The sequence below is a fragment of the Vanessa tameamea genome, chromosome 21 (assembly GCF_037043105.1).
Source record: "Vanessa tameamea isolate UH-Manoa-2023 chromosome 21, ilVanTame1 primary haplotype, whole genome shotgun sequence".
NCBI lineage: Eukaryota > Metazoa > Arthropoda > Insecta > Lepidoptera > Nymphalidae > Vanessa > Vanessa tameamea.
This window is the reverse complement of record NC_087329.1, coordinates 1,012,630-1,038,569: the sequence shown is the minus strand read 5'-3', so window position 1 is coordinate 1,038,569 and position 25,940 is coordinate 1,012,630. Positions and strand designations below refer to the sequence as shown.

Here is a 25,940-nt window from a genome sequence, read left to right as displayed (position 1 = left end):
ACTATAATAAAATTAAGATCTAAGATTTGAACGTTTTATAATAATTTAATTAAAATCAGATGCGGTTTGAGCACGAGATCGGCCGTAATATGGCCGTCTTTTCTGGCTCGGATTATAATAACGAACAAAATGAGATTAGTTATATAAGTCTTGTTCTTTTCCCTACCCTTGCCCCGAACTATTAGTCCGTTCTTACTACTGATCATACTAAAGGATTTGGCACCTGCCTAATACTCAACCCTCCTTTGGATATCTTGGTTTACCCCAATCGCACTGTAGACCGTAGGTCAGGATCAGCAGACGTCCCCAAAATCCCCTAGTCGCCTTCTACGAGTATCACTGGAGAAGATGGGGTAGCCTTATTCTATGCCGGTAGGTATTTTTCTTATTAATGTAAATATGCAGCAGTCACACTTTTAATTTGTTAACAGTTACTTATTTATAATTAATTTATTCATATGTCCAAACAAGTATCGAGAGAATTTTATTACACAGAATCTACTCATTGCACAATTTAAATTTATATTGGGTCAATATATAATTACGTATATCTGGATGCTTTGGAGATTTTAAACTAGAAATAAATGTAAGTACAAACTTACAATAAAAAACTAGTTAATTTATTCATATTATATAATCTTACTATAATCCAATTCAGGGAAATCGTATCATACACGAATAAATACAATACTAATAATGTATTAATTAAACAATTTCTATCTGTCTTATATCGTTAATATTTTTTCTCTATTAAGAAAAATAAACATTAATTTTATTAATTTAATGACGGGAATGATTCTGATGATAAATTTTATAATCAATAGTTACACGATACTCGCGATCGTAGCGTTACAATATAACATAACATTATGGGGAGTTATTTAACAGCGTGTTCGAAGATAACATTAAAAAATAATATTATATATTTAATCTCGATTAAATATTAATAATAGACATAAAATAACAATGGCTCAAGACGCCCGCTGGTTTTAACTATAATTAATAACCTTAAGTAGTATCTAGTGAAGGCATACCAAGGTGTGATTATGACGCAACGCAAGCAACACGCGTGACAGATACAAACCCACACACGCTCGCAAACATAATATTATTCCAAAATAATATAATAAAATAAAAATAACATCGTACCGCTACATCTCTCTAAATTAAACCTAATCATACCTACCGTTCACTTATTACCGTAATATTTTCCAAGTTATACATGATGTTTTATTTCCTTTACTGTGTCTGCCCGAATGTCAACATTATTTATTTTGAAAGCATTATATACACATAACAATAATCGTTTAGAGACGAACATTTCAATTTTTGTACATTAAATAATATGGATTCAGCTTTTGCGTGACAAACATTTGAATACAGCTTAATATTTAATCGAATATTTACTCTTCTAATAACATAACTACCGAAATTCATTAAGCCATTTCTATTGAATAAATGTTTAACAATATTAAATCACGATTTAAACAAAGTGTCAACTATCGAATAACAGCTATATGAAACCAACTTATTCCTTTAATAATTTCGAATAATTTTCTCACATTGATTTATATTTTCATTAATTTAAATAGCTAAACAGTTACGTTTCCGACGACGTCGTGTAAATATCCACTATGTACATAAACATTTTTTATTTATCTATGCACCTAGTGGCACATCTAAGCTCAGACAAATCTATAATTTGGTTATAGCTGCTTGAAAAACAGTCGCAAAAACACAAATTTTACCTACATATTCTGCATTACGTAATTCATATACACTCCTTAAATAGACATTGAAATTGATCATAAGCAGTTTGCTTCATTTAGTAACAGGGGGTCGTTCAATATGTGTGTGATGCATTTTATACTAGTTTAGCATGTTTCTGAGATATTTTGATGAGCGATATTATCGAAGAGAATGAAAGTTAATAAATTTGAAATAGATATTCAATCAATTTACTATCAACGCATCAGTAGGTACGATGCAGTCATATTAAAGATATTAAGATTTAAATAAAGTGATTGAAATCCAATGAACGAGAGTGAATATTGTCAATTAACTCTCTATTGTGGAAAATATATTATATGTTCGAGAAATATATAAATTTTAATACCATTTTTGTACAGACCGATCTTTTCACACTTTTAAATATAGGTCTAATTTCTGGACCACAGATCTCTGGGCATTTCCGATAACTTGAATACTTGTAAAGGATAAAAAAATCTCAATTAGGCCATGCCGCTTACGAAAGTAAACCCGTTTTGTAGAAAATCTAAACTATTCCATAAGTTCTGCCTCATTTTGGTTAAAATGAGTTACAATCGAAAATGCTTAGAGAATCTTGTTACGTAAAACCAAATTAATTATCAACGACATACCGGCGACCACACACAATTTAATACTGGATGTCTACAAAAAAAAAAAACAATTATTTTACTACGCGTTTTTTTTTTCATTTCAAGCTTACAAATACTAGTATTGTAACAGCTGTGTCGGTTAAACATTTCACCAGCCAATCAGGTGGGAGCTAGTATTTTCAAACGAAAATAGCTCCGCAGAATTTCAGAGTGTAATAACATTAAGTATATTCTCGTTTTCTATAATCGATTAAATTATTCCACATTGCCATAAGATCGTCGAAGGTACTGAGTTCAGCGTCGGCGTGTCGGTATTGTCGGCGGTCCCCGGTGTCGGCGAGTGCGGGCGCTCAGAAGCGCGCGTACGCTCCCCAGGTCGGGGCGGCGGTTCCCTACATGCCGTAGCCGTGGTAGGGCGCGGGCGACGGGGCCTGCGCCGCGTACGCGTAGGGGGACGCCTGCGCCGGCACGCCCGGGTACGGCATGGACGGACCTGTGGACGTATGGACACATTTTACTAATTTAAGGGTATACGGCTCAGTGGATGGAACACGTAATAGTGGCCACATGGTACAACTAAATCTTGCTCAAACCAAACTGAACTGCTCGAACTACTTTATACAAAAATATAAGCTTTTAAAAACTCGATATTTTGAAACATTCATTTCTTACAGAACTCTTATTCATGACATTAATATTTTTAACAGTCATAGGATTATATGGCGTAATATTTCTTACCAGCTGTGAGCATAAGCTGAGGTTCCATGATCATAGCGGGCTTGGCTTCTTGTTCAGCACTCTCTGTACTGCGTTTGGCGTCTGCTTCTTCTAACTTTTCTACTTTTGTCGTTAGTTCGCGTACCGTCTAAAACATGGTTTATTTCCCAAGATGGTAAATTCATAAAGTTTGGTAATAAAACTAATTTCTGATATATTAAAATTATGCAATTTTGTTTATATATTTTACCTGAATAAGGTATGGCATGGCGAAATCCATGATATTGTGCCTCCACGCGAGTTCGATTACGACGTCAGGTTTCAGGAGGTCATAGCACTGGAAGGAAGGAAACATATTAAATGTAATTTAAAAAATCTCTTTAATCTATATACAGAAAAAAAAACTTTAAAATAGTAAGAATAATAGTAAGTAAGTAGTAGTATTAATAGATCTCACCTTTTTCATGTTATGAAATATACGTTTACATGACGTTAAACATAGCATTAATGGCTTAATGCAATGAACCTTCCTTGCATGACTTTAATAATATTTAATTACATAGAAAATATGGTTTTATAGTCATATATTACGTCGATTTTACCTGATAAAGACAAGCCGAGAAGCACTCAAAGTTATTTCTTTCCAAGAACCAGTCGAGCAGTTCCTCTGCCACTTCCGGCTGCCGAGATTCAGACGCGTACTCCATAGCGTCCGCGTATAAAGCATCCTTCTTGCACAATTCCACGCTCTGCTTCCACCGGTTGTTGCCTGTTAACAGAGTTGCAACTTAAAAAGTTTATTATAAAATAATTATAATGGTTTGTAGTTTTAATAATACGAGTCTTTATACTATTTTAAGGAGTTGTGTTTCAAAAGGTTTGTTTTTATTACCTTTGTATAAGTAAGCAGCGATTCGTCTAAATTCGGTTAGTTCGTGTTTCTCTAGTTGCTGCGCCAGCGCAATAGTGTCGAAATTGTCGAAAGCATCTATCGATGTTCGCAGACCCTGAAAAAGTGTATAAAAATAAATATTCGAGTTCTTATAACCAATACCACTATGCAAACCTTTTTTTTAAATCGATTAAAATAAATGACCACAAATAAGCCAACGTGCCATCAAATGGTGAGTGCTTAGTCAAGACAACATCATGATTCTGAAGACAAGAAATGCATAAAGTATTCCTATTTGGCAGTAGAACAACTACTGAGAGGGTGGTACCAGTCTGGGTAAAGCCTTACTAAAAGTGTCTTAACAATTTCCATACATACCTGGTAATCTTCCTCATCAATAAGTAAAGAGTTGAGAGCTTCGTTGACCGCCTTATTGTTGAGACTTTGGACAGATCTTAGGTAGGCTTTAACGAGTTGCAAGTGTCCAGCCTTGGTGAAGAACGCGACGGCGCGCGTGTGGTCCATACGCGGCGCCAGTACTAGGAGGAGGTCGTTCAGCAGGAGGGGCTTGTAGTCGAGATAGAACTGAATAGCTTTGTAGTAGAGCTCCATGTTGGCAACCTGTGTATATTATAACAAATAGGTAAATAATAGGTAAAGGAAATATTGTAAATATTTTTTTTTCAGAAATAGTATGTAGCAAAGTGATAATAAAAAATACCTTAGTGATAATGTCTTTGAAGTGACCCTCGCGCCAAGCCTCAGTTGGGTGCTGCATCATAGTAAGCGCCGCGTTATCGTATTCTTCGTATTTGTCGTAAAGGAATACAAGTTCGGACCACAGATGCGCCTGCTCTGCTGCACGTAGAACCTATAAAATATATCATGTAAAAAATTAATAACAAACATTTTCTTTTAAATGTAAATATCTGTCTTAACTGGTAGTATTTCATAAAATGTTTTTTTATTTTTTACCTTCGGTATGTTGACTCGTGACCAAAACAGCTCCAAATGTTCGCGCATCTTGCCAGGCTTGAACTTTGAATAAAGAATGGCGAGTTCTGTGAACATTCCCATGTGGGCTCTTTCCAAACCTAAAGCTGCTTCCAGCAAGCTGATCAGTTCATCGAAGTGGCCTCGATCCTGTAGAATGAAACAAAATTAAAATTCCTGATTATTATATATAAAACATGTATAATTACTTTTAGTATATATTATTCTCGAGTGAAACGGCATTCGTGCCGTAACACTGCTGAACTGTTAAAGTTTATTTTTATCTTTGGAATATACATTCCTTTTTTAATAACATAGATCGCTAGTGCTGAATTAGTTAAGTATGTCAGCGTCATGTTACCTGATAGTAGTTAATGAGGTCCTCGAGCTCGTCTGCGTGCACAACGATATGCAGACCGCACATCTGCGCCAGCCGGAACTCGCCCGCGTCTACGCACGCGAAGCACACCTCCTTCCAAGTGCGCGTCGAGTTCGCTTTGCGAGCGCTGTCCACCGCACCTATGATACGGATAATAGTATTAGACTACTTCAACGTCACCCCAGGAAACAGTTTTATTACAGGAAGTATATAATAAATATATGGTGTTACGTAACATAGTGCTATAGAAAATAATGGACTACTTTTACGTGTTTAGACTTCTTATAAACATTGCATGAGCATACACATTATAAAATTAACAATTACCTTGGAATTCCTTAAGATGCACCAATGTAATGGCTAAGCGAGCAAAGTTACTGACGTTATTGTACAACAACTTAGCCGCATTGTACATTTTATCATCGAAGCAACGGTCGCCAATCTTTTGAATGTCCGCATGGTTTGGTCCCGAAATGAATTCTTCGAGATCAGCCAGACGTGCGGTGCGAGCGTATGCGTAGATAAGTTCGGATTCGATGTACGACTCGCGGGCTTTCTTGCGTGCCATCTGTGAATAACTTTATAACTTAGAATTTCCGATGTACGGGTGTTTCCAGACAGCGGGCTACTATTGAGAATAAAGGCCCAGGATTGATAAGACTCCAGAATTGAGCTCAGAACATTGGTCCAATAGACACTAGGCAGTCAACGTGCAATTCCTATTTAGCTCATACATAGCAATTGTTCGATACATTAGTGAACCTTAATAAAATTAATAGGTACATAAAGTTCTCTACATTATGTACCTACTTCTACAATCTAAGTCACTTTTCGCAAAATTGTAGTTATTCTAACCTGCAAATAGCGCACGAGATCCTCCCACGATTGCTGCTTAGTGGCGGTTGCTACAACGTCCATGTAGGCAGATGGGTCGTCAGCCTTGATATACGAGTCGATGGCTTCCTTCACTAGCCCCTGTTGTAGTTGCGCCTTAGCAAGCTGAGACCAGACTCCGGGCTCGTTGCAACGTTCAGCGAATTCATAAGCGCGTTTAAGGTCTTTCACTTGATCTATCAGCACCTGAAAATCGTATATTACTTTTATTATATATATAGAACTTAGGTTAATTTTAGTTTATTTGTTAATTTACAGTACATTATGGAGTCAAACTTTTATTATTTTTAATACGCACTTGTATGGCTGAGGTGTTGACGTCGAATTTCTTAAAGATTGCAAAAGCTTCTTCATACAGTTCATTGTTGATAGCGATGTTTGCGATGTCGGGAGCGTCATAGTTGTCCAAGCGGTTGATGTATTCCATAACGCGAGTGCGGTCCGCCTTGATAGCTGAAGTATAAATTATTTTAATTAGTCAATACATTAATTTATATATAGACATGATTCTAATGTGCATATTATAATACTTTATTAATATCTACTTCATTAGAATATCCTAATTTTGACATTAAAATATAGGTGTCTGTATTGATGAGACTATTTACCTCATAATATAATTAAATATAATATTATCGAACCTGTCAATATCAGCAAGTTCTGTAGGTTTCTGTGATCTGAGAAAACGGAATTATCTAGAACAATCTTCTCAAGCAACTCAATTAGTTCATTGGGCAGGTCAGCTGTCATGAACGCCTTTACAGTCACAGATATATCTTCTGGGTCTTGGGTTTCTGAGAGTGCTGTTTGCACCACCTTGAATAATACAATGTAAATGATTGATTTAGTGTCCAAGGGAATCTATCTGAATAATTCTTTTATTACACATTTTCTATAGTATTTTAAAAACACATCTTGATTTAAATTTAAATTTAGTGAGTTTATATTGACATGTAGCTACTTTTTTTTTAGATATTTATATAAAATCTTCATTGATTACTTTGTGGTATACACCGAAACGCGCCTGCACGAAATTTTGTGACGTAAGAGTAGTGTATCTATATGAATGTACCTGGTCGATGAGCTGCCTCTTGAAGGGGTTGGACTCGGCGAGCACCTCCAGCCACAGGTCCTGGTCGCGGCGCCGCACGAGGTAGCGCGCCTGCGTCTTGAACAGCGAGTTGTCGTTGCAGACAGCGATCAGCTCGCGGTCGCACTGGCCGCGCTCGTACGCCACGCAAGCCAGGTGCGGGTCGCGCTTCTCGCAGTAGCGCCCCACCACGCGGGAGTCGTACCTGGCGAAACGAAGCAAAGATGCTTGATTATATAGTCAAAATTAACTTTTTTAAATACTGACTCTTCCGATTTTTTTTTCTTTTAATGAAAAGAAAAAAGCGAAGGTGACGACTAACATACCATTGTCTTTCTGTAGCGTTTATTTAGTTGTTGAACATTATATATTTCCAAAAATAAAGAAGTATCACTCACCATTGATTTTCCTTGAGGAACCTCTCAGGGTTATTATTAGAATCAATGTAGATCTTGGCGAGGGCATTGTGTGTGGCGGGCTCATTGCAACCTTCGTGCACGCGAGTCTCTAACCAAGGCAGGAGCAACTTCAATCTAAAATTATCATAATAATAATAAGCTACATTGCAGATCTTCAATATCAATCATATAACAAAAATGGAGTATAATTTTGGAACTACTGCAGTATTCTTTTTATTAATATATTTATGTACAAATATAAACTGATTTGTTTTTAGAATTACCTGTTCCTCTTTTCGACTTCAGCAACAAGTTCGTCGGTGGAGAATTGTCCGCGTACAACGAGAATCAAGTTTTTGATGATATCCTCTGCACAATCTACGTCTAAAAGACCGCCGACAACTACGGGTAATCGAGACGGGTTAACCTACAAAAAAGATAATTAAAATATAGTCAAGATTTTGTTCATTGTTATAGTTCCACAGACACGTTGTCCGTGCCTTTGGTGTATCTTTATTTTTAGTTTGTATTTTTTATTTTACCAAACAGCATCAGAATATATGTACACATTTTTTTAATAAAATACTCATTATTCAAGTATGTACTTAAAGTACGTTTAAATCATTATTTTAATGGAAAAGCAACATTTAAAATGTAGATTCTACTAATTAAAAAAGGCGTGAAATTTCATTGTATAAAATTACCTTTGATATGAATTTTAAAAAGAGAAATAGATTTTATAATGTGATGTACAATAAAGACTATTTGTTTTGTAACACTTAGCACTTCTATAGCCCTTTCTTAAGTATCTAGGATTGGACATACTATTTGAATTTATAGTACAAACTAAGTATGTAACTTCTCACTAACCTTTTGCACATATATTTCAATGTACTTCTGCAGGCTGTTTCTGTACAGATAGAGTACTAAGTCATGCACGAAGTCAAAACGGTCGCAAACGATGATAAGAGGCAGTTGATCGGGCAGTTTGGCTTCTTTCAGGAAGTTCTTGACTCTCTCAGCGTTGTAGCAGTTCGATTCACGACAAATACGCTCAACTTCTTTGATTTGTCCCGTTTTGCAAGCAGCCTGAAAAACAATTATAGACTTGTATTATACACCTATAGATAAGCATAAAACTATTTTGTATTTTCTATATATTATACGAAAAACAATGACCTAATTACAACCATAAGCAGAAGAATCAAATTATAATATTTGTTAATACATATTTAAAAAATTAAAATCGAAATATATTTGTTCATATAACAGATTAGTACAAAGATCTCACCTGAATATATTTGAAATGAACTTCTGAATCCTGGCTGAAGTTAACAATAGATCCGAGGAAGTAGAAGAGTCCTTCATAAGTTTTGAAACTTTCAAATAACTCAATCAATGCCTTCGTCGTTAACTGCTCGTGATACTTGGTCGCGATTTGTACGCAGATTTGTAAGTTCTGACGGATATTCGCTTGGAGCATAGCCTTGAGACATTCAAGCGAATCTTCAACAGATAATGTCCCGAAGTAGCTGACCAACCAGTCAGCTGATAGCAGGTGGGTGTGAACCTAAAAGATAATAATAATTTATTATTAAAAATTATACATAATAATAAATATTGTCCATAAAAAGTAAACAGAATAAAGACTATTATTCTATTCCAAAAAAAAGCACGTTTATTTTAAATTATTGATATATGAATGCAATTCTTAAATTCGGAAACCAAATAAAAAATATATTTCAACAGATGTATGTACGTCAACACAGTTATTGAAATTTTATATAAGTATGATGTTGATTTTTTTTTCACACACACTCTTTTTCGTATACCAACAGCTTTTTAATTTTCCACTTCTCTTAAAGAGAGTTTAAACTATTTTGGCCCACTGTTTCTTGTGTGGACCAGGTCATGTCCGCATTTCATCCAAAATGAGAATGAGATGAATGGATACGTCGGGCACTGACCACGGCGCGCTTGATGTCGTAGAGGTCGGTGTAGTGCTCCAGCGCGCGCTGCAGCAGGCCCGCCTTCTCGCAGAGCTGCGCCACGTGTGCGCGGTCGTAGTGCGTGAACATGCCGTTGCCCAGGATGGCGTCCGCCACCTGCGGCGCCGACATCAGGTTCATCTCCAGCAGCCTGCGAGGAGTAGTGTGTGCGAATTAACGATAATTGAATATAAAAGTTCAAATATTTCTTTTAATATTTATAGAAAAAACTGGTAGTTCTATTGTTTTGTTTTGTATTGTTATTGTTACATAGTCCTCATTCTCACCTGGTTTGCAAGGGCCCCTCCTCGGGTCTGTTATTCTTCAAAGCGTCGAGTAGGAAGGCAGTGCATTGTTGCACCATATTCTGCTCCATGAAAACATCGACAATCTGCTGAATGTCTGCTAATGGAGGATCTTCGGCAACCAACATGCCAGCAAACCCGGCGCCTTGTTCAGGATTGGTGCGCATCACGGAGCGGAGAAGGTAAATATAGTCCGGAGTGTAACCAACCTGAAAGTAATGAATATATTAATAATATTTCTAAATAAATAAATGAATTAATAAATATTTCTATATAACAACTAATACCATTTTAATTTATGGATTCCTTAGATAGCAATACACTGATATATTTCTTTAATATCTAGTGTAATGGCAAATGGTAGTATAAACTAACAAATCTGATTCATACCTTCTTAGCATAAAGGACAATTTTCTGGAATTGGCCAGTCTCAGCAAAACATTGAATAACTTTGCTTGCAACATTGGCCCTCAGGTACACTGATAACGCAAGAGTGGGGTCAACTTGCTTCACAAGATCTCCAAGCTCTTCAGAACACTCTAACTTCTCTTCTTTTAACCATTTTTCTAGCAGCTGCTTGCGTCCTGGAAACATAAATGAGTTTTTTATTAGAGATTATGTCTAAAATATGTCCCGTTGGGCAAATACCTCATATCCTCTAGAGTTAAGTTTTTTATTTATAAACACAAATGGAATATACAAAAAAATGTTGCATTTCCTGATTTAAATCCGCGATCTTCTGTTTTAAATTTAATAGCACATTAATTTCGAATCTTTAATTTAACCACTCACCTTGCAACAAAACAGGGCGACATAATTCAAGGGATTCGAACTTGTTCAGCTGGGCCTGGTCTAGCAATATCCCGAAGTACTGTAACAGTGGGGAAGTCTGTCCTGGCTGAGTAGGCACCTGCTGGAACCGCTGTATAGTTTGCGGAGTTCGGAGGATACCACGGGGTGCCATGGCTGCTACCTAAAATATTACAATGGGGTTTTAAATAATCAATATTTTAGCTTGGTTACATATTAATTATCTATATACCAAGGGCTAGATTGTTCCATTGGAATAAAATAAAGATAAACAAAACATAAAATTACAAATTCTATTGGAACTGTTATTAACTGCATATAGTATTATAACACTCTAGAAACTATTCTTGAATAATAAACACTATTGCATCTCACTATGTGTCATTCATTACTTCAGTTTTATTTCAAATTTCCAATAAAAACTGCGCCAAAAGTCAAAACACTAAATTTCAACAAGTTTATAATGAATTAAATAACAGCCTGTATGTGTCCTACTGCTGGGCTAAAGCCTCCTCTTTTTTTGAGAAGGTTTAGAGCTAATTACACCACGCTGTTGCGATGCGTGTTGGTGGATAAATATGTGACCGAATTTTATTGAAATTAGACGAACACGAGATGAATTATAAATACATATTAAGCACATGGAAAATCAGCTGTGCTTGTCTGGGTTTAAACCCATAATCGGCTAAGATGCGCGCGTTCTATCGACTGGGTCATCTCGGCTGTATAATACCATATTTTAGATGTCGACCAATGAATAAAGTTATTATAATTACTTACTATTACTATTATGACTCTAATACTTACTTTAGCTGCTTCTCCATATTGGCCGTTAGTGAACAGCATGTTAAACTTCCTCACAAACAGCTCTTCCGCACCGGCAAGGTTGTTCCTCACGGCGAGGCGGAGCGCTAGTTCAGGGTTCTGCAGCACCGTGTTAATGTACGGAACTATTGAGTCCTCTTCTACTGTCACTGAGAGGACTTGGCCTTTACGATTGACACCTGTACAATTTAAGATAACAATTGTTATTATGTACAATTTTATATATTTGTTTTACTGTATTAAAATATATTCCCTATTATTTTACGTTTTAATATAAAAAATATATATGGATTGTTACCAATTATTCCGCCGGTGGACTCGTGGGGCGCCGTCACGAATATAGTATCCGATGAGATACGGTTCATGTAGATACAGGTGCCGGTCTCGATGTCGTACATGTGTATGTAGCCGTACTTTGTGATTAGGTAGATGACGTCATACTTCGGCGACACCTGCATGGCCACGGGGAAGTCGCTCTGGGCCTCGGCGGGAAAGAAAACATCTACCGCTTTTTTAGGGAACGGCTGGTTGCCAGCTGGGGTTTGACCCACCTCTGTAAATATAAAACAATAATTAAAACTATGAATCTACATAAATGCAATTTAATATTAAATAAAACAATTATAATGAGTTTACCAATAATATGCAGTTTTCCACCCTGAGGAGTCCTCACGGCGAAACAGAAGAGAGTGGACGGTTCAGCGTTTCCCTCCGCCTTGAACGTTGCGAAGGAAGCGGCGTGGCCCTCTATGGGCTGCGAGCACTTGCGCTCCACTGAGTACAATTGCATAGCTCCCACTACGCGGTTCTGTTGAGCTGATATGCCTAGAAGGATATACAAATGTTAGTTATGGAAAGTCCAACTTATTTGCTAACTAAACCATAAAAAAAATATATTTCGCTTACAAAAATAATAAATAAATATACCAGCTCAATATCTGAAACTACTGGACTTAAACTGTTGTCACAAATACGATAACTGGAACCTTAGTCACATTCTACAAGAGAACCTTAAGGTGTTCCTTAACCTCTCCTCTCCTTTACCTCTCCACGCAAAACCACTCAGACTTGACCAGTTTTATTAAAGTAAGTAGACAGTTATTTAGAGAAATGGTTTGTAACTTTAGTTTTTTGTTCGATTTCGTAAAGATAACAGTAAAATATGCTTAATGTAGAACTTAAAAAAAATAGCTTAAAAAAACTTACCAACAAGCAATAGCCATTGTTGTTTCGGGTCTGTCCTGTAGTTTATGATTTGGCACTCAGCAAGCGACGAGTGTCGGTCGAACATCTTGACAGGAGTGGAGTCGCCTTCCATGGACCAGTGATAGACCGACATCTTCGTGACTAAGGCGAGGGTGTTCGGTGAGATCCATTTCCAGAACACAACGTCCTCGGTCATGGTGTGTGCCTTCATCTTCGATTTCATTTCAATGTTGAATATTTGGAGGGTCTTTTGCGCTGCTGGGACGGGAGATGTAAATTAATATGGGGTAGTCTTAACATAAATAGTATTCCTACATCAAACTAAAGTAACACCTTTCCTTTTAGGGCTATAGCATATTATGTATAATATTGAAATACTAATAACTTTTTTTAAATTTATAAAGCTAAAGTCTCAGCAAGTTAACCTTAAACTGATTGATGTTAAAAACCTAATTAATTATTTTAAATATAAAAATGTGAACATATTATAAGTATGTCGTTAAGATTACAATGAGAGCGTTAACAAAATTATAAAAACAATTGTTCAATTCAATTACAAGAAATGCATCTGGTCAGATAGGGGCGGCGACCTTACAATGGCTACATTACACTAAGCTCATTATAATATATAAATACTAAGGTCAAACTATCTATAGATATATTATTAATGAACATAATTAATTTCTATTCAACCGACGCGGACGTACCCCAGGCACACGCGTGCTCGCAATCACGCACACAAATACGCGTGATCTCGTACACATTAGCAAGAAATAAATACATAAAATCATTTTTACCTTTCTATACCAGTTTAAATTGTTTTTATATATATATAAAGTAAATATCTAAGACATTATTAATTGTTCTTGTTAATTCTAATGATGTACAGGTGAATGAAGCCTTATACTATTAAAGTGAACGGGGTCAATGGCCACAGGTGTGATCAAATTTAGGAAATTGAGCTACTTAAATGCACTTTCATGGAATTCCGTGACTAAATAATTTAACGGTTAAAGGCAAGCATATAGAATGTCTTTTAAAGTGGAATTACTTATTAAATACTTTAAATTGTATTCGGAACAATAGTCTGAACTATTTATAAGCGTTAGGCAATTATTGGACCGTTCATGATTATGACTCATTGAAATCAGTCATTAAACGCAAAGTACACCATGAAGACTACTACTGTTTAACATACATATACAAGACACCAACATTCGTCTTGTCCGTTAAGATTTCACGTAATTTCGACGCCAATAATATCATCTCTGGGGCTTAGAAATTAGCCTTAGAGTGTCAGCAAACACGGTCATAAAAATTCGAGACAAATGTTAATAAAATAAATTAAGTTAATCAAGACCTGAGAGACACCAGCACAATTCTACTAGCAAATCGACCCTTTATCGTAATCGTATCGAAATGAATAGTTGTCGTTTCCGATCCAGTTGAATAGGGGTCGTATCGTAATCGTTATAATTAGTAAGTACAGATGGGCCTTAGTTATCATTCAGCTGAAGTTTATTTTTGTAAGGACTAGAATCGAAATCGTATCTTAACCTTTGAATTGTCCCCAAGACTTAGGACCAACACGCCAGTTAAACACTACGAACTAACTTCCCCCTAGGGTTGCTTATTGTTACTGAAAATTTTGTGATAAAAATTTCAAATGACTTTTATTGACACAACACGGTAATCGAAACCGCGACTTTGAGTTCTGCAGCCGTATAAGTTAGCCACCATACCAACAAAATACTGATCTTATAATTAGTGGAAATATGTGATCGATTTTTACATACTGTTGCATGAAAACAGCTTAAATTCAGTCGTGCGTACTAAGCTATGCTGTTTTCTAATAATATTAGCCTATTTCATATGCGAGAAATGTTTATATGTTGGGAAATATGCAGAAACAGTACGCGTAAAAAGGAACGTAATATTGATATTTATGTTATTAATAAAAAAAAAAGGCTCAAACGGTCGACATTATTTTGATTTTAGAACGTCAAGTTCTATATGGAGGACAACACGTTAGGATGTAAATATAAAGTAAGCAAGGTACTTGAAGTTCTATTTATAAATTAGGAAAGAATAATTTATAGGTTTATTTTTAACAATAACAAAAATTAGAAAGCATAAGTAGAAAAGAAATTGGACGATATTTGCGATTTCTAATGTGTTGCCCAGAAATTCCAATAATAATTCCATTGACCATTAAAAATGAACATGAATGACATCACAATTTCACACAAACTAAATTCAATTCTGGTTAATCCATTTAGTTAGGTAATAGTAACAGGGTTCATTGATAATTTCATTGAAACACGCAAAAATACAACTTTAATGGCACTGAGTGTGAACATTTTATTTTTCTATATCATAATTAAATTTAACTAGACACAGACACAAATAATAATAATAATGATGATTAGTCGTGAGTCATTTTTTTGATTAAATATACAATGCTAACAATTCCCTTATTCATTTGTTTCATAAGAAATATATTTTAAAATGTAAATGAATAAAAATTATATATTAAAAAACAATCGAACTGTGGCATTTAGAGAAGTATTAGAAAATCGCTCCTTATCAAGAAATACAATATATCAGTTCCCCGCGTTCTAGATTGAGTCTAGTCGCGCTACCTTCGTAGGGTCATTGGTCCATCTGGCAGGAGGGCCTTACGCTGCGTTTGTAACGTCCAAACTCTAACGGCCAACGGTCCTTCGAGCACGTGACTAGCCCACTGTCAGTTCAATCAGCTGATTTTGCCAACGGCGGCATTAATATTTTTAACCAGAGCATATTCCGGTATGCAAGGCTGTATGCATTCTGACATACTCGCAAATTATATAGTTACTAACTAAATACATTAAGATTTTCCCATAAACAATTACCTAGTTAGATATATTACGTGCATGACACATAGCAGATGAGAATTGGTGAAAAACGATCGTCTCCAAACATTACACTCCTGTACTGCAAAGTTTGGAGACGTAGACTTGTCAGTTATCGCTCCAATTTACGTATATAAAACGTTTTCCAATCCAAGCTCGATACCATATAATCTATAGGTCATTGACTCAAGTCTATTAAATGTCAGGGTCAGTTATAATGCGAGTTATTAAAAGTATACACTTTTTATAGTACAATAGTCATTTTACAAAGTTATTAGCTCGTAATCATTACAAGTTATTAGTGTATATGAAGGTTAGAACAAAATAACGAAAACGATCGTTGAACGAGAAGAGAACCTTCATTAGGAAAATCGGACTCTTAAAAGGCACAAATATTGAATACAAAATTAACGTGCTAGCCCCATTAATAGCTAAACAACATTGTGGTTGTCACTATTTAAACTAAAACCCCTCTCTCCACATTAAAGCAGCGTGGTGGAATAAGTTCCAAGTTCCCCCCGAGAAATATTTAGAAGCTGTTAATCTTTTATGAATTTTATTGATTATATTAGTATATACTTGTTAGGTGTTTATGTCATAAGGTCAAATCTGCCAGTGTTAAACTCCACGGACCTTGTAATGTTGTAATACTTACAACACCGATACAGCCATAATTTCTTATGTTTATTTTATAATACGTATGACATTTTGTAGGAAAAATACTGCATATAGTTCAGTTAGTCTTTATAAAGTATAAAAAATGTACGTATCCTCCGGTTCTTTCCAAGCCTGACCTATTTTTAGTCAGCGTAGGTTTCTTTTTTAAAAGTAATATTGAAACTTTACAGAGTGACAGTGACATAATTGTTGAACGAAATATGATTATTCATCTCAATACAACGATCTATACTAATATTATAAATCCGAAAGTAGCTCTGTCTGTCTGTTTATCTGTTGCTCTTTCACGGGCAAACCGCTAAAACGAATTTGATGAAATTTGATACGAAGCAAGCTTGAACGCCAAAGAAAGACATAGGCTAGTTTTTAATGTGAAAATTTTATCTAATCTAAATAATCATATTATACTAGATGCTCCGGGCGGTATGGCCTGCGCAAAACGTCACAGCGTCCCGTTGGTCGTAGCGTGATGCCATATAGTTTCCTGATACGTTTCTCAATACCAGAAGGCAAAATATTTAATTAAATCGATTTTGAATCGATAAACCCAGAGAAAAGATCGTTTAATCAAAAAACGTAACATCCCGATCCTTATTCACGTTCGCAGATTTTTGAAATTGATCGGCTGCACCTAACCAAGCTGATAATGCTTTGCTTCTAGGTTGATTTCTCATATTACTTCAAGCGATAAGTACTAATAGTATTGATGGACACCCTTAACACCGAAGCTTCTCTGACGTCACCGGTGTGATATAAAGCCTATTCTCGTCCTCTCTATGGTTTTCGCAAATCATGTTAAAATCTACTAGTCAACATATCAGCTAGGAGACCACGATTAACAAACTTATCACGATTATTCGTATATACACAAATATATATGCTAGTATCAGTAATTTAGATACTGTTTATGTGAACGACTTATCGTTCAATATGCGATAACATCTTAATGTTATCGCATATTGAAAATGAAAGTGACACATCACAGACAAAACACGATCTCACAGTATCGTTTAAAGTTAAATAAATATCTCACGATGTTTCTATATGCATGTATATTTTGTGCATTTCTGGTGGGGTCTCTCTGTTTATGCATTTGCACTCCAATACTAAACGCCAATTATCGAACGTCGAACGTGTTTAAAGTTATTAATGCTCGGAGAGGAGAATATTTAGAAGTCGCCATGTTTTTTTTAATGATTAGAGATTTATTTTTCTTTTTTATTTATTTATTTAACAATAACGTGTCTAACTTGTGAATACATTAGAATTCGGTACGTACTTATTCAATGGATATTATTGATTTTTTAATTTCAGATTAGGACGTTACGATTAGCGGATAGTATAGCCTGCTACAATGGAAGTAGGAAAAAAGATAAACAAACCTTAAATTTACGTATTTCATGCGATTTGCTAATAACTATGCTATGTTGTGCACTATTAAGAGTTTATGATTAATATATCTTTATTTATAATACAACACTATTGCACTTAACCACTTATTTCCATTAATTTTAGTTCCAAAATCCCGATAAGATTCGTCGACGTTCAAAACGCAATTTTTTCGATAATCCATAGTGAATATCATAGATTAATCAAGCTCTCAACCAATGATATCGTGTCAATTTGCTGGTTATGTTGTTTATTTGGCTTTTTTCTGTTCTGGTTGGTAATGAATAGTATAGAGTAAATGTTTAAAGGTAACTTTTTGACGACCTCCGTGGTCGAGTAGTGTGTACACCGGTTTTCATGGGTACGCCACTCCGAGGTCCCGGGTTCGATCCCCGGCCGAGTCGATGTAGAAAAAGTTCATTAGTTTTCTATGTTGTCTTGGGTCTGGGTGTTTGTGGTGCCGTCGTTACTTCTGATTTCCATAACACAAGTGCTTTAGCTACTTACATTGGGATCAGAGTAATGTATGTGATGTTGTCCAATTTATTTATTTATTTAATAAAAACATTTAAAAGGCAATTAGACAATCGGTAAGGCGGATATCGAATTTTTCATGACATTCAGCACAGGTATTCCAGGGCAATCTCAAGAGAGACTAGACACTTTCCTTCACTCTCATAATCCGATGGCAAATTCGACTCGAGCGGAAAGAGTTTGGACGCAGAACCGACGGCTTTACGCGCTTCCCGAGGCAAAGGGAACAGTGCCTAGTCCCTTCGCCACACACTTCCAACTACCAGACGCCCCTGGCTGTTATTGAGAATTATTCCACAGAAAACTCCAATAACTTTTTCTCAGCCCGACCTGGGGTACCCGAGGAGGGTACAAAATAAATAAAGTACGTGTGCTCGTTGTGTTGCGGAAAGATTACGTTTCCTACTTCCCATCTACATGGAGCATACGTAACTGGTCGTAGTACGACGTATCACGTCGAAACTATTCGATATATTTTCAAAGACTTAAAAATCTTTTACCAATTTAAATTATTCAGCGTATCATCAATAATTAGTATTTGTTTAGGTTTTTTCTGTGCTGTCAATTTTGTTTTCATTTCGCGTTATAACGAAATAATAAAAGTGGGGGCGTTGACATGACTATTCGTCGTTATAATTGCCGTAGTTACGCGCCTTTTAATGTCGAGACTCGATAATAAAAGTCAGCGGTGACTCACCGACGACAACGTTCAACGTGGACAGTGACGTCATCATACAATTATGATACATTATGTATTTAACATAAAAAAAAATTGCAGTTTTGTAAATGCATTTAGAAATCCTGTCGAATTTTAATGAACGTCGAATGAGTAAAGATATCCGTACGTGTGCGTCCGTTCATATATGTGTGCGTAATTATTATAAGACATAAACATAACCAGTATATATCACGAATTGATTATCGGACAGCATTAATTAATAATTTATACATTATTGACATTAAAAACTCTTAGTCATACGACTGATAACCACTTGTTTACAGTACAACGTCTGGAATAGAACCGTATAATACAAACAATATTAAACATTTACTCGTTATCATAGTGATCTACCGTGATTATTATTTAATAAAAACGGTAAATAAAAATCGATGTAGGAATTACTAGCAGACCACGCGTTGCCGTGACTACCTTATACGTTGACGTATATTGATCATGTTTAGCCAAAAACCGTCTCTGAAACACGCTGAATATAATGGTACGAATTTCATTCGAGTCGAAATATTCAGCGGATTTTACGTGATGCGTGTACGATAAAAACAGCGAACTGTTTATAGAATACTACGCATTTTTATTTGATTAGACTCTAATAAAATATCCGGTTATCCGTTTTAGGTAAAAATTAAACGTACATGTTTATTACAAGTTAAATCGACGCGAAAAACCGTATAGCTATCCTGAACCACAAATATAGTCATCAATAACTGAAAAAATAAAGGATAAAAATCAATCAGATCAAGCATCGCACGATGCGTTAAACGATGCTGTCCCTCTCCTGTACGGTAATAGAATTATAGGGTTATAGGTCACATTCGAGCCACGAGAGGCCAAAAACAAACAATATTTGACATGGAATTGAAGCGATATCATTGACCTTCGATAATTAATCTATTACGTACGTTAGACATTTGCAAAAAAAAATGCATTTTGAATGTCGGCTAAGCTGTTATCGGAACTTCGGAAGTAAAATTAGATGGAACACGTAAATCTAGGGCTTGTTGAACTTTATTTTTTCTTCAATTTGAATAAGCTATTGGGTAATTCATTTCTCAATAGATGACCTACATTTAATACAAACGTTGAAACAATCTTCATATTAAAAGTATCGATTAATAGATTTAGTCAAAAACGAGCGAAATGATGTTCGTTTTAACATATTAACGCTGCTGAGGAGCAGTTGATTGCACAGACTGCAGCGCGAGGCTGGGAACGTTAACGCGTCTATTATACCAAGCGACTTCAGACTTTCTAACCCAGATAAAAGGTCAAATGACAACACACTCTGTCTTCCTTTGAATTCGCTGAGAATAATAAATGCCTCCTGAGATGAAGTGTACAATTTGTACAAACTAGGATATCTTGGTCAAAGTTTTTAAAAAAGCACCGAAAGCAACTAAAATATCGTACAATATTAATATCGCTTACTGTAATAAGCAACAACTAAAGTCATGTTCCTAACAATAATTTAATTGCAACGCAGACCATTGAATAATTTATAAGGACAGTCTAAGGATACCCGCATACAAAACAGGCAGTATAGGTATTCAAAGAAATTCTAACAAAAAGAAACACTAAGCTTATTGATTACTAGACATATACCACCGGTCCATAAACACTTCAGACCTAAGAAGCCGAAAAGAAGTCGACGGAAATTTTTTTTTTTTTACAAGTTAGAATTAACCTTATGACGCATACGAAATACGAGATACTGCCAAAACATTAAATAATAAAAATATAGGTCATCCATACACGAATATCTCAAGTACAATTTAAAATAACAGAATAAAGTGAAAAGCATCTAAAATATATGAAAAATTCAATAACGCTCCGTTTTTGACATTTTTCATGACGACGGAAGAAAAAATATGCCGCATCAAATACACGATCAATGACCACACCGCACTGACGCTACCGGCTACTCACTTAGCTTGGCGTTTTGCCGACGTTCTACTTTTTGATAGTTTCACCAGAAATTCACAGCATCTTAATAAAGTTTGCATTGGCACTGCGATTTCAATAACGATTATTTTATGAGTTTTTCTGAACGAAATAAGGTTAATTATACCATGTTTATACGGGAACGAGTGTTCTCCTTCTACGATAAGAAATATTAATCATTCCATAGGGCGTAAAATGTTACGCCCGTTATACCTATTATTACACCGGCTGACTATTTCTAATGGCATAGCTGGTAAACAAGAAGGAGGCTCACCTGATGGACATCAGTAACATCAATGAGCATTTTTTTTTTTCATTTCCGGAACCTTTTGTTAAACGCAAACGAGAAAATGTCTCGAGAATAAACACTCTTCCAAATAATCCATAACCCTCTAGAGAACTTAGTGTACAACTCAATTGAGCCTAAACTGTTGAGGGGAAAAACATTTTGACAACATTTATTCGCTCGTTTCAAAGTTGTGAGGCGTATAATTAAAAAATTCGCGATAATATAGATTATGCATTTTATTTATATTTTACGGTTATCGGTTTTAGCGACGCTCATACCTTTTTATTTTGTCCGATTAATTTTTATGTAATAACTGTAGTAATACCAATTTACCAATAAAAAAAAGTGCTCAAATTTTCAGCTTTTTAGTCGAGCGGAACAGATTTCAATTTTTTTCGCAATTCCACCCACGAATGTAAAGTAACTAAAAGCTTATTAAAAAGCTATTAGTCGTCGTCTGTCATCTATATATTCCACCTTTAGACACGCCTACGCAAATTTCATTATAAGACGTTAGCTTTACCGCTATTCATAAAAAAATAGGGCAGTACTTGTCACATCGATTATGATTACGTGTTCAAATTATAGAATACCAAATATACTCAGTTTGGGCTCTATATATTTCGATCTTTGACTTAACTATTTTTTTTTTAATTTGAAATACTAGCAATTGCGTAATAGTCGGAGCATAGAAGACGTCATTCATCTTAAACCTTAGTTTAATCTATGCTGTCTTGTATCTACGCTTAATCTATTCTATTAATTAATATAAATTCACTGATTGTGTTATTAATGGATCTCAATCTCAGCCCCAAATCTCCTCATTAAAAAAGGAAGCATTTGCCCTAACATTGGGACATTCACGGGTTGTGAATTTACTAACAATACCTGTTTACAAGTAATCACTTATATTTCTATTTTACGCTCCAGTTAAGCGTAAACCTCCATGTTTTGTAGTGGGGGGAGGACAATATCCCACGAGTCAGAATCGAAATTCTACTTTCGCCACCAAGTTATTAACGTTTTCGGTTAAACATTAACATAACTTCTATTCTATCCGACTTAATTATGTTTGACTTCTACATCTCCACTGTTTTATTGTTGGCGAAATAATCTCTTAGCAAAATATAAGCCAAATAATTAAATTTTTGATGATGTTTGTTATCAAGTTGTGTATCAAAAGTAAGCTTTAATTTCATGTATTAATCTTTATTTTGGAAAAATGAGACACAAATCCAAGTAAACTGAGAGGCTTATTTCAAATATGATGTTTGTGTACCAAGATTTCCTGAGCTTAATCAGCCATTTTGAAAAAAGGGATTAAGATTTGTTTTGATTTGCAATCTCTGTCATGACATGCAAAATGGTTATAATACATTCTTTAGACTGGGAAAGCATTTCGAGCACAATGGTGTGCCATTTAACAGGCCTATTAGTGTACTATCACGAAGTGATGATGAAATGTCATTAAGTATCAAATTTTAGTGTTGGCAACAAAAAACATAGTTCAATACTTTCTTGTTGCCAACACTCAAATTTTCGACAAATTTGCAACTTAATTGGTTGTCGGTATAAATGACGGTATGGCTTAAATTTCAGTTGCAAAATTTGACACATATACCAAGAAGTAAAGTTAAATGAACTCTTCTCAAAGCCAATGAACTTTTTAATGGTGTATTTGAAGATAACAGCCATTAATTATTATTATTTAAGGATTATTCAATGATGTCTCACCTTCTACTCCAGCCTTTCCTTTTAATGCAATGACCTTGCTTGCTGGGTTCATGATAGCAGAATCTGCGCTGATCGGTCTTCTGATGGGATTGGTGGGATCAGCCATGTCGATGATTACCACCTCTGACGTATCACCCACCTTCTCTCTGACACAGATGAACTTGTCCGACTCCATGGTGAGTGTGTTGAAGGATATCGAAGCCGGATTTATCCCAATGTTTGTGAGCTGCGGTAGAGGTTTTTATTTATCATAATATTCATTACAAATCTTGCAAGAAAAGTTGAACTATTATTTGTAAAATAAATGTAGTTTTTATATATAATAGAAAACTAAATTCGCACATGTCATATCAAAACAAGTGAACCTGCACAGGGTAGCCACTTATATAATATAAAAGTTTTATCTATATTGGTTAAATAGTTTTTTTATGTAGGCATTACAACATAAATGTCTCCTCATTTACTATGAGAGATAGATACTTATTAAAACTAGAGGGAATATTTGTTGTAATCAACTACATTTAAAAGTTACCATCAATTATGTAATACTATAAATTTGAATTTACAATATAAAATATAGAAAAACTCCTTAAAGATTATCTATTATTTCTAGATATTGTCTTTAATCCAACTTATAATGAAATCAATAAGACATTTTTATATTTAATAACCAGGAATGTTATTAAAAATGTATGTCTTTTAAATAGAAACAAACACATATATCTTATTAACAATAAAATCATATTCCAATAGTCAGTAACTAAAGTCATTAGAACCATTAATAGATAAGTATATTATTGAAAAATATTTTTCACATAAATTCTATTGCTCAACAGTCTATGAAAATTGATTAAAATAATTTTAGTAATATAGGTATTAGAGTTGGATTTGGATGTCCTTCTCTGTTTTATTTACTTTAAAAAAAAACAATTATCTCATAATTCAATCTTGTTACAATTCTTTTTAATGCAATATTACAAAATTATATTTAACACATTGAGTGTTTTAAACTATAATTTAAAAGCTATATCATGTTTCCTTTTAAGATATATCTAATTGCTTTATTTAAATTTAATAAATATAAAATTTAATATATATTTTATTTTGATTAATATAAAATGTTGAAAAATTGTTGTATTTTTCATTCCTCTTGGCAAAGGTATGAGAATTGCACTATATACTATTTTAATTCATTGTTTTAAATTTTGCATAAAGCTTCGTAAGTATAATACTCATTGTTATAATCTGTACCAATAAAAGTGAATTTAATGTCAAAGGTAATAACTTATACCAAACTTGGCAAAATGCCCATAATAAGTAGGCCTTCAAAGCTCCATTCATATTGTCAAGTGTTTTATATTTGTAAGAAATAGCTTTTTATACTGATTATAAGGCTAAGCTTATGATTAATAACTTGATAGAAATTAGAAATAAGACATGGTGAATCTTTATATTGTTAATATATATATCTTTAGTAGCATTTCAATCTTACTCTAAAGGAATAATTCATTTTTGTAAATTCAAACTGGTAATTCTTATAAGATTTTTTAAAATTATAGATAATCTTGATGGATGTTATCTATGATATTTATTTTGATAATAATAATTGTAGTTAAACATTAAAAACATTTTATATAAAATTGTTTGAGAATATTTATTCGTAGTATTAAGCGTGAAATGTTTTAGATCAGTAGAAAGGTTGCCAAATAATTAATTGGGTTCACAAATCATATGATCCAGAGGGAATGTGGAACAAATCAATACCGGCACTCTTCCGTGCACGAACTAGGGGGTGGTATCTGTCAACGCACGTAATTGCGCAATGTCATTTCTACTATCACCTCCCACTTTTTCATAACAAAGCTAATTACAAAGTTCTCGTTCAGACATATAAGTACTTGATTACATGGTCCCTATGAACGCGATATCAGCAAATCTAATAAAATTCGATGGGCGTACTCACCTGTAAATGCTCCTGAAAGCGTATCGGCAAAACTTGAGCCATGGTTGCTACGGTTCTTTGCTCTATCTAAACCGAAACGGCCTACGAGCGATCTTCTAATATCGCGGTGTCTGAAAATTCAACACAGATATTTCAATTCACTGCCGTCTCATCCGATACGAATAACACCTTTGACAATCAACATGGCGTTCATTCATGTTTGAAGGAGAAAGAACAACGACCGGAACACTAGTTGTAGTTTTAAATTTTCATATTGACTACTTTATCTACTCACTATTCCAATTTGATTCTACATGAAGAAAAACTAGATGAATATAATAACTCTTTTATTTGTATAGAGAAATGACGAACAATGCACCCGCGGCTGCCACATACACAAATGAATGAAATGAAATGAACTATGAACGATTCCGAGAAAGAGAGGGATAGGTACATTAATCGTTGTCCAATCCGTAATGTGTGGGGATAAGTGCACCAAGATATTTATTGTTGAATATAAAATTAAAATGTGTTGATTGCGCTTAGCGATAATAAAATTGCTATAGTTCCAAGTTCTATATATTTTGTTAATTTACATTTCCTATTTTTAAAGAAATTTATTTTCATCGGTTTTCTTTTAAAGTTTTATGTTACGCTGTAAAAACCAAACCCATTAATGATAATGTAATTTATCCGAAACAATATTACTCTATTACTGCGACTACATTCAAAACACTAATTAAAACATTGCAATGTTTCTTTCTGATTTTCTTGATGAAGAGAGAAACTTCATTGCTGTCTTTCGACATCTAAAAGGATTTTGTCCAGCTTTTATATAAACCTGAAGAAGAGATCATCGGCTTGTTTATAGCATATTATTATTTCTAATTAATTGCAGGTGAAAATAATATTATAGAATTCTTTCCCTTTTTTTATTCTATGGCGA

At 34.7% G+C, this 25,940-nt stretch overlaps 1 protein-coding gene across 2 annotated transcripts; it reads right to left on the bottom strand.

Annotated features, from left to right (window-relative positions):
• Positions 1–615: 615 nt before the first annotated feature.
• LOC113394852 (clathrin heavy chain) lies at positions 616–25,448 on the bottom strand. Of its 2 annotated transcripts, none has more exons than XM_026632294.2 (29): positions 25,290–25,448; positions 25,016–25,125; positions 23,053–23,278; positions 12,858–13,115; positions 12,288–12,476; positions 11,950–12,204; positions 11,634–11,830; positions 10,809–10,989; positions 10,407–10,600; positions 9,999–10,225; positions 9,691–9,862; positions 9,015–9,293; positions 8,594–8,812; positions 8,008–8,150; positions 7,724–7,858; positions 7,308–7,530; positions 6,877–7,051; positions 6,534–6,688; positions 6,197–6,421; positions 5,669–5,909; positions 5,324–5,481; positions 4,945–5,112; positions 4,691–4,840; positions 4,348–4,590; positions 3,970–4,084; positions 3,680–3,846; positions 3,328–3,414; positions 3,099–3,225; positions 616–2,853 (listed from the first exon to the last, which is right to left on the bottom strand). In XM_026632294.2, the coding sequence occupies exons 2-29, from the start codon at positions 25,055–25,057 to the stop codon at positions 2,753–2,755; spliced, it is 5,052 nt and encodes a 1,683-aa protein (XP_026488079.1). In that variant the 5' UTR covers positions 25,058–25,125; positions 25,290–25,448; the 3' UTR covers positions 616–2,752. The 2 variants fall into 2 exon arrangements, with proteins under 2 accessions (XP_026488079.1, XP_026488080.1); XM_026632295.2 differs by having other exon boundaries at positions 12,858–13,112.
• Positions 25,449–25,940: the final 492 nt, after the last annotated feature.